The sequence below is a fragment of the Mobula hypostoma genome, chromosome 4 (genome assembly GCF_963921235.1).
Source record: "Mobula hypostoma chromosome 4, sMobHyp1.1, whole genome shotgun sequence".
In the NCBI taxonomy this organism is placed as follows: Eukaryota; Metazoa; Chordata; class Chondrichthyes; order Myliobatiformes; family Myliobatidae; genus Mobula; species Mobula hypostoma.
This window is the reverse complement of record NC_086100.1, coordinates 9,398,675-9,411,944: the sequence shown is the minus strand read 5'-3', so window position 1 is coordinate 9,411,944 and position 13,270 is coordinate 9,398,675. Positions and strand designations below refer to the sequence as shown.

The following is a 13,270-nucleotide window of genomic DNA, read 5'->3' as shown; positions in this document are numbered from 1 at the left end:
ACCTACCAGGGTCACAACTTACTAACTCTAACAGCCTTGTAATGTGGGAGCAAACCAGAGCACCCGGATGAAACCCACGCAGTCACAGGGGAAGTGAACAAACCCCATACATACAGCAGTGGGATATAAACAACACTTCTGGAATATAGGAGGAAACCGGAGCAAATAAGATGGAACCCACATGGTCACAGGGAGAACGGACAAACTTCTTACAGACAGCAGTGGGACTGAACTCCAATCTTACAGTGGCATTGTAAAGTGTTAACCTAACTGCCCAAACTGTCAGGTTCTACTGAAAAGTCACAGACCTGAAAAGTTAATTGCTTGTTTCAACGCATGCTGCTGGACAGGGTGTTCCCAGCCTTGTCCTACTTTTATTCCTGATTGTACAATGCTTGTTTCCCAGCCAATAGTCTGGCCAAGATGCTGCTAGTGAGAGTCCAGAAAGCAGGACCAGGTGCACGGAGGGAAAATGATCTTGCCCTTGACTGATCCAAAGCTGCAACCTGTCACTGCGCAGATGTGACTGGACACGAAGAGAGACAGACAGCAGATGCTCCGCTCTTTAGCCAGTTCTGCAAAGCATTTCACAGTCAATTGGGTTCTCTTCAAGTGTAATCACCATTGGCATTCAAGGCAATACTATTCCAAGTATGCATACAAGTTCCCACATACTGTGACATGATCCCCTGATTTTACTGAAAATTCAAGCATTTAGTTTAGGAATAACCGCTGGCCAGAACTGCTGCGGGAGGCACGGTAGGGTAGCAGTTAGCGTGATGCTATCACAGCACCAGCAGCTCGGGTTCCATTCCCGCCACCATCTGTATAAAGTTTGTATGTTCTCTGTGACCAAGCATGGGTTAGTATGTTAACTGGTCACATGGGTGGCACAGGCACACTGGGCCGGAAGGGCCAGATATTGTGCTGCAACTCTAAATGAAATAAAATAAAAACATCTAGAATCTTTTGCTCTGTGGAATATTTTATGTCCACCTAAGGAAGCTGGTCTCTTAAGCATCTCCCTTGAAAGATGCAATTTGCTGAGCGTGCTGTGTTAACACCCTACTGCTCAAGTCTTTTGCTTTGTAATTTACAATAATTTTATGTCTTCGCTTGGTGTATGGGGTGTCTTGGAAGCAGTAGCACCTCTGGTGAAGGGACTGTCGTGCCCATTCCAGGGCAACTCTCTCAGTTTGGGCCCCACCAGTCACTCAGCTCTCATCTGTAGCTGTTTGCACACAACAGCGGCCACACCCTGATAAGCACTCCGACAGGCGGGCTAAACCACGTGGGGGTAGTCAGCAGCCTCATACCCTGGCAAGATAGGGACGTGCCTGTCCTACCATGTGAAGTCAGCTCCAGCAGATGAGATTTATAGTGAGATCCAACAGCCAGAAAGGTGGTAGGAGAATGAAGGGCAACTGCTACGTTGGCATTCATTTCAAGATGTAATGTTGAGAATTTATAAAGCACTGGTGAGGCCTCACTTGTGGAGTACTGTGAGCAGCTTTAGGCCCCTCATCGTAGAAAGGACGTGCTGAAACTGGAGAGGATTCAAAGGAGGTTCACAAAAATGATTCCAGGATTGAATGGCTTGTCATATGAAGAGCGTTTGATGGCTCTGGGCCTGAATTCACTGGAATTTAGAAGAATGAGGGGTGACCTCATTGAAACCTATCGAATGGTGAAAGGCCTTGACAGAGTGGATATGGAGAGGATGTTTCCCATGGTGGGAGAGTCTAAGACTAGAGGACACAGCCTCAGAATAGAGGCAACACACATCAAAGTTGCTGGTGAACGCAGCAGGCCAGGCAGCATCTCTAGGAAGAGATACAGTCGACGTTTCAGGCCGAGACCCATGCTGCCTGGCCTGCTGCGTTCACCAGCAACTTTGATGTGTGTTGCTTGAATTTCCAGCATCTGCAGAATTCCTGTTGTTTGCATTCTCAGAATAGAGGGAGCCCTTTTAAAATGGAGATGAGGAGGAACTTCTTTAGCCAGAGAGTGGTGAATCTGTGAAATTCATTGCCACAGCAATCTGTGGAGGCCAAGTGTTATGCAAACTCACTTTTGTGAACTTCAGTTCTGAATGCTATTTGCTTACTTTTATTGTTTGCACCTTTTCTCCCCTTTTATTTCTTTGCATGTTGGGTGTTTGACGGTCTTCTTTTGTTTTAATGGGTTCTACTGGGTTTCTTTGTTTTGTAGCTGTCTGTAAGATGACGAGTCTCAAGGTTGCTTATGGTATACATACTTTGATAATAAATGTATTTTGACATGACTTATGTGTATTTAAGACAGAGGTTGATAGGTTCTTGCTTCAGGGCATGAAGAGATACGGAGAGAAGCAAGAGACTGGGGCTGAGAGGAAAACTGGATCAGCCATGATGAAATGCACTCGATGGGCCAAATGGCCGAATCCTGCTCCTATATGCTATGGTGCTATGAAAAGAGGAGTCAGGTAGACAGAGCGGAGAAGGCAGCCTTTACCACACTGGCCTTCACCCAGCCAGGGCACTGAGTACAGAAGTTGCAGTGTTACATAGCTGTCATACAGGATGGTTGCATTTGGAATATTGTGCTCAGTTTTGTCCACCTTGCCACAGGAAATAGTGTAGAAAAGATTTGTGAGGCTGTTTCCACGGCCTGAGGCATGGAACTTTAAAAAAGTGTTGAGCAGGCTTAGACTTCATTGATTGGAGTGTAGGAGAATGAGGGGTGATCTTATAGAGGTGTACAAACTCATCAACAGACAGGATAAATGCAGACATCTTTGTCCAAGGGCTGGGGAATCAAGAACAAAGGCTTTGGTTCAAGGTGAGAGTGGAGAGCTTTTCCTCCCAGTTGGTGGTTAGTAAACAGGAACAGTCTAAGAAACTGACTGAGACAGGTACAGTATTGTGCAAAAGCCTTTGGCAGCCACCTATACTGTATATTTGTGCCTATGCCCAGGTCTGCACAATACTGAACATCAACATTTAAAAGTTAGATACAAGAGACTGCATATGTTAAACACATAAAATGTGTTCAGATGCTGGAAATACAGCGTAACAAGCCCAAAATGCTAGAGGAACTCAGTAGGTCAGACAGCAAGGAACAAGGAGTCGATGTTTCGAACTGAGGCCCTTTATCGGGACTGGATGCTGGAACTTGGAGCAATGAACAATCTGCTGGAAGAACTCAGTGGGGTCGTGGGGGAGTCCCAGAGAGAGAGGGCAGGCCTCTAGGTCTGAATGCAGGGATTCAAGCTGAAAGGCTGATCATTCCTTCCCTCCCACAGATGCTGCTTGAGCTGCTGAGTTCCTACAGCAGATTGTCATTCAAAGGGTACTTGGACAAGGACATGGATAGGAAAGCTTTAGAGCAAGAGTTCCAAATCTTTTTTATGCCATGGACCAATACCATTAAGCAAGGGGTCCATGGACCCCAGATTGGGAACTAGCATATAGGAGCATCTTAGTCGCATTGGTCAAGAGGCCTGCATCTGTGCTATACGAGTCTATTAGAACAACAAGTAGGGTTCTCAACCCTTTTCATGGCATGGACCCTTACCATTAACGAAGAGGTCTTTGGATCCCAGATTGGGAACTCCTGAAATAGACAAACCAATAACTAACCCCACTTCGAAGTTAGCCAAGCCATCAAGGGGCCAGTAGTGAAAAGGGTGAGCAGTTTCAAGTTCCTGGGTGTCAGCATCTCTGAAAATCGATCCTGGGCCCAACATATTGATGTTATTATTAAGAAGGCATGACAGTGGTTATATTTTATTGGGAGTTTGATGAAATTTGGCATGTCACCAAAGGCTCCAGTAAATTTCTACAAATATACTGTGGAGAGCATTGTAACCGGTTACATCACTATCCGGTACGGAGGTGCCACTGCACAGGACTGGAAAAAGCTGTACAGGATTGTACACTCAGCCAGCGCCACCATGGGCACCAGCTTCCCCACCATCGAGGACATCTTCCTCACTATTCTGCTCCCTTTATCATATTACTCATATTTTTTTCATGTTTCTTATTGCAACTTTATGTATTGCACCGCACTGCTGAACTCTGCTGTGGACGGTTGCAAGCTGCAAAAAAAGTGAGGCTTGGGCATGGGGCTAGCAAACCCATCCTGTAAAAGCCCAGAGCTACAGAAACACAGAAAGTAGTTCCCAAGACCTCATCCTTGGGAGAGGAAGGATTCTCGCCTAGAACAGCGGTCCCCAACCACCGGGCCGCAAGGAAACGATATGAGTCAGCTGCACCTTTCCCCATTCCCTGTCACGCACTGTTGAACATGAACATAGGGTTGCCAACAGTCCCGTATTTGCTGGGACATCCCGTATATTGGGTTAAATTGGTTTGTCCCATACGGGACCACCCTTGTCCTGTATTTCCCCCACTAAGGTAGAGCGTTCCTATGAAACCGTTCGTGCCGAAATGGCATAAAGAAGCAATCACCATTAATTTATATGGGAAAAATTTTTGAGTGTTCCCTGACCCAAAAAAAAACCTAATAAATCATACCAAATAACACATAAAACCTAAAATAACACTAACATATAGTAAAAGCAGGGATGATATGATAAATACACAGCCTATATAAAGTAGTCGGGAAGATTAAGGCAAAACCAATTTGTGGGGGGAGAAATTCAGCACGTACACACATGCGTACGTCACGCACGCACACACAGGTGCCTGCGCAAGGCTTCATGATCATTGTAGTCTTTCCTGGGGTAAACACAAGTGTCCCGGGATTTGACTGCTACTTTTGTCCCTTATTTGGGAGTGAGAAAGTTGGCAACCCTAACTGTAAAAGACGTGTTGAGGTGAGTTTAACCCACTTGAACACGGGGGGGGGGGGGGGTCAGCCGGTCCGCAAGAATATTGTCAATATTAAACCGGTTCGCGGTGCAAAAAAGGTTGGGGACCCCTGGCCTAGAAGATGTATGAAGATGTGCGGTGACAGGACTCTGGCCAGCTGTTGTAGTAGGGATGATGGGCTTAAGAAGAAAAAGATGATCATTATCATTGATAATGCAAGATGCCGCAGACTGGCTGCGCTTGTTTGTTAGTGCGTCAAACGGAGGGGTAGCTAAACCCAGCCTCCGTTGTAGTGAGGAGTAGGCCTCAAGTCATGGGTTTGCCTCCTGTTGCAGCCCGAGGAGGCGCCAGAGACGGTGTGGCGCGGCATCCATGCTCGGTAGGGGGCTGGTGCTGCCCTCTAGTGACCAATCAGTGGAAATGACAAGCCGGATTGTTGCGTTTGTCTACGGACTGCCAGGAAGTGCACCATCATTTACAGGACATGTCGCACAGGAACTTGACTCTATACTATTTTTTGTGACTGTATATACTTGCTATCTTGAATGTACTGTGTGCGCTTCGTGCTCTACTGTGCATGTTTCGCACCTTGGCCCTGGAGGAACACTGCTTTGTTTGGCTGCACTCACAATGAAAAGTGAACTTGAATAAGACCATACTGCAGCTGCAAAACAACAAAGTTCATGGCATATGTCAGTGATAATACATCCGATTGTGACTGCTCCGAATATGAACAAGAAATCATATACCATGTGGTGCACAGCTGACTGAAATCAGACTGCAGAATGACCTACCTATAAAACAATTGTGACCAATGGTGGTGTTTGTTATAAAACAGTTCCTTCCTATGACAGTGCCTTTACCAATGACAACGTTCTCTTCCAACACGCTGCCCTGACCCAGGCTGACTTCCGAGCCTCGGTAGACGTTGTGCCGCAGGTGAACGCTGAAACCTCTCTCATCGTCTGAAAAGTTCATCTCCGGTGTCAACGGGTACGTCCAGCGGCGGATGACATCGGAACACACGGCTTCGTACGTGAGTAGGTTGGACACTCTCACCCCATATTCATCTGCTGTCACGTGCATATGAATTTGATTGCCCAATATCTAAAATACAGTGCATGTTAACATCTCAGCACACAAGTCAGGTCAAATTTAAGGCAACAGTGATATATCAGAGCGTATTTTTATCTAAATGCTTGACAGTGGGAGAAGGCTTCCCATAATGGTAAATGAGGGAAGGAGTGTCAAATGTTGTAAGACAGAGGAGCAGGATTAGGCAATTTGGTCCAGAGTCTCCAGCTCATTCCACGCTTACTCCACCCTCCGAGTGAAGTTGTTCCCCTTAAATATTTCACCTTCACCCTTAACCCATAATCTCTAGTTCTCATCCCACCCAGCTTGAGGGGATAAAGCCTGCTCGCATCTACAACCCACATCATTTTGTACACCCTCATCAAATCTCCCCTTATTCTCCTACACTCCAGGGAATAAAGCCCTAACCATCCCTATAACTCAGGTCCTCAAGTGCCAACAACATCCTTATAAAGTTTCTTTGTACTCTTTCAATCTTACTGGTATCGTTGCTGTAGGTAGGTGAGCAGAACTGCACAATATACTCCAAATTTAGCCTGCTGTACTTAAGGGTAAATATTTTCAGGGGTGGTGAGGGAATAGAGGACAGGACAACACACACAAAATGCTGGAGGAGCTCAGCAGGCCACGCAGCATCTATGAAAAAAAAGTACAGTCCACGTCAAAACTCCAGCTGTACTTTCTAAGTGGTGTCTTGCCTACTTTTGACACAATATTAACGCAAACCAGACATGCCAATAAATCATTTGCCAACATTACCCTTGCCACTCACAGAATGACAACTGTGCTAACAAAAAGCACTCCCACAGTAAAACTGCTGCACTGCATGAGAAAAAGGGCAAAGGAATGGGAGAAGTACAATTCAGATTTAACTCTATCAGGTGAAAGAATGTGGCAAGTAGGTATGCAATATTAGCATTCATTTCAAAAGGAGTAGAATATAAAAGCAAGGACATAATACAGAAGCTACTGGGCACTGATGAGGCCTCACTTGGAGTACTGTTAGCAGCTTTGGGCCCCTTATTTAGGAAAGGATGTGGTGACATTGGAGAGGATTCAAAGGAGATTCATGGAAATGTTTCCAGTAATTGATCGCTCATTGAATCGATTGGACCCAATTGATAGAGGTGCACAAGGTTATGAGGGTTATAGATAGGGTAAATATTAGCAGGCTTTTTCCACCGAGGTTGGGTGAGACCAGAATTAGAGGTCATCGGTTAAGGCTGAAGGAGAAACGTTTAAGGGGAAACTCCTTCACTCAGAGGGTGGAGACAGTGTGGAATGAGCTACCAGTGGAAGACCATAAGACATAGGAGCAGATTAGGCCATTCGGTCCATTGGGTATGCCCCGCCATTTGATTATGGCTGATCGATTGCCCTCTCAACCTTATTCTCCTACCTCCTCCCCGTAAACTTCCATGCCCTGACTTATCAAGAATCTGTCAATCTCCACCTTAAATACACCCAATGATCTGGCCTTCAAAGTCACACGTGGCAACGAATTCCATAGATGCATCACCCTCTGGCTAAAGGAATTTATCCACATCTCTGTTCTAAATGGACGTCCCTCTATTTTGAGGCTATGGCCTCCGGTTCTAGACTCCCCCACTATCGGAAACATCCACTCCACATTCACTCTATCCAGGTCTTTCAACATTCCACAGGTTTTAATGAGATCCTCCTCTAAACTCCAATGAGTCCAGGCCCAGAGATATCCGATGTTCCTCATACGATAAGCCTTTCATTCCCGGAATCATTTCAGTGAATCTCCTTTGAATCCTCTCCAATGTCACCACATCCTTTCGTAAATTAGGGGCCCAAAGCTGCTAACATTAAGTGAGGCCTCATCAGTACCCAGTAGCTTCTGCATTACGTCCTTGCTTTTATATTCTAGTCCTTTCGAAATAAATGCTAATACTGCATTTGCCTTCCTCATCACTGACTCAACTTGCAAGTAAACCTACAGGGAATCCTCCTAGGTCTCTTTGCATCTCAGATTTTTGAACGTTCTTCCCACTTAGAAAATAGTCCACGCTTTTATTCCTTCTACCAAAATGTATGACCATTTACTTCCGGACATTGTATTCCATCTACCCACTCTCCTACCTGTCCAAGTCCTACTGCAGCCTCCCTGCTTCCTCAACACTACCTGCCCCTCCACCTATATTCGTATTGTCCGTACACCTGGTCATAAAGCCATCAATAAATCATTGACATACAACATAAAAAAAGCAGTCCCAACACCAACCCCTATGGAACACCACTAATCACTGGCAGCAAATCAGAGACGTCTCCCTTCATTCCCACCCTTCGTCTCCTGCCAATCAGTCAATGCTCTATCCATGTTAGTATCTTTCCTGTAATACCATGGGCTCTTAATCAGCCTCACCTTGTCAAAGGCCTTCTGAAGATCCAGGTACACAATACCCACCAGTTCTCCTTTCTTTATCCAGCTTATTTCCGCAAAGAATTCCAACAGATTTGTCAGACAAGATTCTCCCATGTTGACTTCGATCCGTTTTATCATGTACCTCTAAATATCCATAACCTCATTCTTAGCAACCGACGCCAACATCTTCCCAACCATTAATTTCCTTTCTTCCGCCTTCCACACTTCTTGAAGAGTGGAGTGACATTTGCAATGTTCTAATCCTCTGGAACTATGCCAGAATCTAGTGATTCTTGAAAGTTCTTTACTAATGCCGCTATAATCTCTTCAGAACCCTCGGGTGCAGTCCATCTGGTCCAGGTGAATTATCTACTCTCAGACCTTTCAGCTTCCCAAGCACCTTCTCCCTAATAATAATTACAGATGCACTCATTTCTGACACCTGACACTCTGGAACTCCCCCCATACTGCTCCTGTCTTCCCTAATGAATACTGATGCAAAATACTTATTCAGCTTGTCCACCATTTCCTTGTCCCACATTACTACCTCTCCAGTGGGTCAATATCTATTCTCATCTATTTTACTCTTTATATCATCTGTGAAGCTATATACAGTGGAAGTGGTGGATTTGGGTTTGATTGCAACATTTAAGAGAAATTTGGAAAGGTACATGCATGGGAGGAAGGGTTATGGAGGGCTATTTTCTGGGTGCAGGTCGATGGGACTGAGCAGATTAATAGTTTGGCATAGACTAGATGGGCCTGTTTCTGCGCTGTAGTGTTCTATGACTATGACCTCCTGCACGTAAATGCCTCTCTCATTTCGCACTGGCTTCAAGTTTGCATGCTTTTTGTTTCAGTGGGCCTGGCCTGTCGCTCCTGCACTCTAAGTTGCCCCGTGTGTACTGTGGTCTTTCAAACATTTAATCATGCTACTTGTTGTCAGATGTCTGAAACTATCACTGCAGGAGGGGTTGTTCTGAATACAAGCTTTGAAGAAACGAGACTAAACAAAATGGAAAACGTACCTCTTCATTTACAAGAATCCCCCTCACGAAATCATCCCTGGTTTGATAATCGAAGTTATCTGTGAACAGTTCTGCCACCTGGAAAGTAGACAAAATTAATTGTGAATAGCTCTGCAATTTGGAAATTCATGTGAGAGGCAGAAATCTGGTCAGGTTAACTATCCAAACGTAGTCTTGTTCAGAGAACAGAACTCAAGTTGAAACACAAAGTTCAAGTTCAAGCTTATTGTCATTTGACTATACATTTATACAACCAAACGAAACAATGTTCCTCCGGACCACAGTGCATCCACAACAAACATATAGCACACACATAAACCAAAATATTACCGCAAGTTAATAAAATATAATTCAAAATGCATGTAATGAGAAACACAGGTAAGTAGTAAACAGGTCGCTGTTCTAGTGACGAAGAAGCCTCTGTGGTGGCAGGGTATTCATTAGACTCACAGCCCGAGGGAAGATGATGTTACTGAGTCTGGCAGTCCTAGTCCTGATGCTCCTGAATCTCCTTCCTGACGGTAGTGGGTCAAAGACATTGTGGATGGGTGGTAGGGATCCTCAATAATGCTCCTGATAAATGGGGCAAGGGAGATCCCAGTGATCATCTTGGCGGTTTTAACTACCCTCTGTAGGGTCTTGTGGTCTGATGCCCTGCAGCTTCCGTACTACACGATGATTTAGCCAGACAGGTCACTCTCGATGGTGCTCTTGTAGAAAGTTGGTGGAATTGGGGCTGGGAGCCTTGTGTACCTCAGTTTCCTCAAAGTGTGGATGCTGATTTTCAGACAATGACGAATCTGCTATGCCATTCCAATCATCACCACTTAAATTGCCTGTATTTTCTTATCCAGGTTCCTATCCAAATTACTCACCAGTACATGAAGGAAAAACAGCACAAATGCTGAAATTAAAAACAGTAGCTGCCGGAAAGATTCAGCAGGATAGGAAACATCTATGGAACGATCTGGACTTCCTTTGAGTCAATGATCAACTCCCTGTTGATGTAGAACTTGAGGTCATTATTATTGCACCACTCAACTAGATCTTCCATCTCACTCCTGGACACAGACTCCTCACCTCCCTTGATCCTACCAACGACAGTAATGTCTTCTGAACTTGCAGACGACATTTGAGCTGTACCTAGCCCCACTGTCGTGGGTGTAAAAGAGTAAATATTGAGCAAAACATACAAAATGCTGGAAGAACTCAGCAAGTCACCTCTCCCATCAATTTTGCTCTTCTTCAGCCCTTTATCTCTTCCAACTAACATCTCCCAGCTTCTTATTTCATCCTCGTCTACCCACCCACCATCTGCCTTATCTTCTCTCACTTACCACATGCCAGATTGTACTCCACCTCCTGCCCTCTCCTTATTCTGGCTTCTTCAGCCTCCCTTTAATTCCTGATGAAGGGTCCCAGCTGGAAACACCAACTGTTTATTGATGAGTTCCCCCAGCGCTGCATCTGTGGGTGTGCGTCTCCAGCAAACTTGTACAGGTGAACTGTTGGGAGTATCCTGACTGGTTGCATCATGGCCTGATATGGCAGTTCCAATGCACAGAAGTACAAGATGCTGCAGACGGTAGTGGACACGGTGTGAAATGGGTTCTGCTGGAGGGTTCAGGCCCAAAATGTCAACTGTACTTTTTTTTCCATTGATGCTGCCTGGCCTGCTGAGTTCCTCCAGCACTTCGTGGGGGTGTTGCTCGCACTTCCAGCATCTACAGATTTTCTCTTGTTTGTGACAGCCCAGTCCATCATGGGCACAGCCTTCCCCACCACTGACAGCATCTACAGAAGGTGCTGCCTCAGAAGAGTATACCTATCAAGGATCCCCACAGTCTGGACCATGCCCAATTCCCAGAGATACCATCAGGCAGGAAGTACAGAAATCTGAGGTCCAACACAACCAGGTTCAAGAACAACTATTTTCCTGCAAACATTAGGTACTAAAACCAATCCACACAACCATAACCCTACTTCAGCAAAGAAAAACTATAAGCCACCTCTGGCACCACAATGGCCTTACATAGAACACAGAACAGTACAGCACAGGAACAGGCCCTTCACCTCACAATGTTGTGCTGGACCAATTAAATTACTAAGTGACTAAACCCCTCTGCTTACACAATGTCCATATTCCTCCATTTTCTTCACATTCATGTGCCTATCTAAACACCTCTTGAAAATCCCCAATGTTTCTGCCCCTACCACCACCCCAGGCAGCGCATTCCAGGCACCCACCACTAGTTCAAATCTCCTTTGAACTTACCCCTTCTCACCTTAATTGCATGCCCTCTGGTAATAGACGTTACAAGCCTGGGAAAAAGATACTGTCTGTCTCTCTCGTAATCTTATAAACCTCTATTAGATCTCCACTCAGCGAATGCCACTCAAGAAAACAACCAAGTTTGTCCAACCTCTCAGTAAAGCACATGTTCTCTTAATCCAGGCAATATGCTGGTAAACCTCTTCTGTACCTTGATTGTCTCTGATTTTTTTTATTGGCACTGTTTGCAACATTTATTTTCACACTATCAATATCTTGTATAACTTGTGCACAATTTATATTCTATGTGCTCTCTGTATCTATGTGCCTGTGATGCCGTTGGAAGGTTTTCACTGTATCTGACCCACACCATATTTATACACACGACTATAAACACTTGACTGCAGTTGTTTAAAATGGCGGCTCACTCGCAAAGTTTGAAAAGGTTGCAGTGGAGAAGGTGTTGTAACCATCACACCAGGGCTAGCAAGGGATGGAGAGAATCTGAGAGCGAACTTGGGTGCAGTGGGGACTCCGGAATCCATGCTGGGCTGGGGGCTGGCTCTCCTGTTAGTGCTGTTCTCCAGTGTTCGCCCCCGGAAGACAAGCTGATTTGCCTTTGATTGTGGCCCAGCACAAGACGAGGAACTGCTGTGTGCTTGTTCTTGCAGAAATGTGGGTCTAGGACAACAATCTTCAGGCTATGCCACTTAGAGACTTGTGCTAATACAGGTTTCCCCTGCCATCTGAAGATAGAGCGTTCCTATGAAACTGCTCGTAAGCCAGAATGTCATAAAGCGAAGAAGCAATTACCATTCATTTATATGGGAAAAATTTGTGAGCGTTTGCAGACCCAAAAATAACCTACCAAATCATGCCAAATAACACATAAAACCTAAAATAACAGTAACATATAGTAAAAGCAGGAATGATATGATGAATACACAGCCTACATAAAGTAGAAATACTTTTCCACAATCATTGCCGCACTGCTCTCCGTAGCGAAAATCTCACGCAAGCGCTCTCGGCAGGAACACAGCGCAAGCGCTCTCTAGTAACCTTTAAGCTATGAAGCTGCCAAATCATACCAAATAACACGTAAAAATACACAGCCGATATGAAGTAGAAACAATGGATGTACAGTGTGGTATCACAGGAATCGGGAAGACATCGAGCACACTGATGATGGTGTGTTAGGCTAAGTCATTGGAGGTTGGGGTGGTGCAGTGGCCCCCACCCTCGAGGCCGCCGACCGATACCGATCCACGAAGCATGCAGGGGTACAGCGGTAGCCGGGACGCACTCAGCACATCTTTAAGAAAAAAGCCGAAACAAACATGCTAATTAATTAGGTGCCGCCTGGCACGTAAATGTCGGGCGGCAACTAATTAATTAGCTTGTTTATTTCGGCTTTTTTCTTAAAGATGTGCTGGGTACGTTCCGGCCACCACTGCATTCTTTGCGGATCGGTATCTGTCCGCGGCCCGGGGGTTGGGGTGGTGGGACACTGGGGTGTCATCTCATCGTCTGTTTCCTTCAGGGCAGGCAGGTCATCTTCTTCTATGACTGCCCGCCTCGATGTCGAAGGTTGAGGTTCGTCGTCTGCTGTGGAAGGCTTGCTTGACTGCTTAGCCTCACGCATTTTTAAATCATACAGTTCTTTGTAAGGACT

The 13,270-nt window shown here is 45.4% G+C and overlaps 1 protein-coding gene across 1 annotated transcript in view; it reads right to left on the bottom strand.

Annotated features, from left to right (window-relative positions):
* The window catches only part of eif2b5 (eukaryotic translation initiation factor 2B, subunit 5 epsilon), a 102,238-nt gene that overhangs the window by 62,154 nt on the left and 26,814 nt on the right, over positions 1-13,270 (bottom strand). Inside the window, exons 6-7 of the mRNA XM_063045298.1 lie at positions 9,327-9,404; positions 5,609-5,921 (exon numbers count right to left, since the gene is read on the bottom strand). Of these exons, the coding sequence (XP_062901368.1) occupies positions 5,609-5,921; positions 9,327-9,404 (391 nt within the window). The remainder of the gene's footprint in view (positions 1-5,608; positions 5,922-9,326; positions 9,405-13,270) is intronic.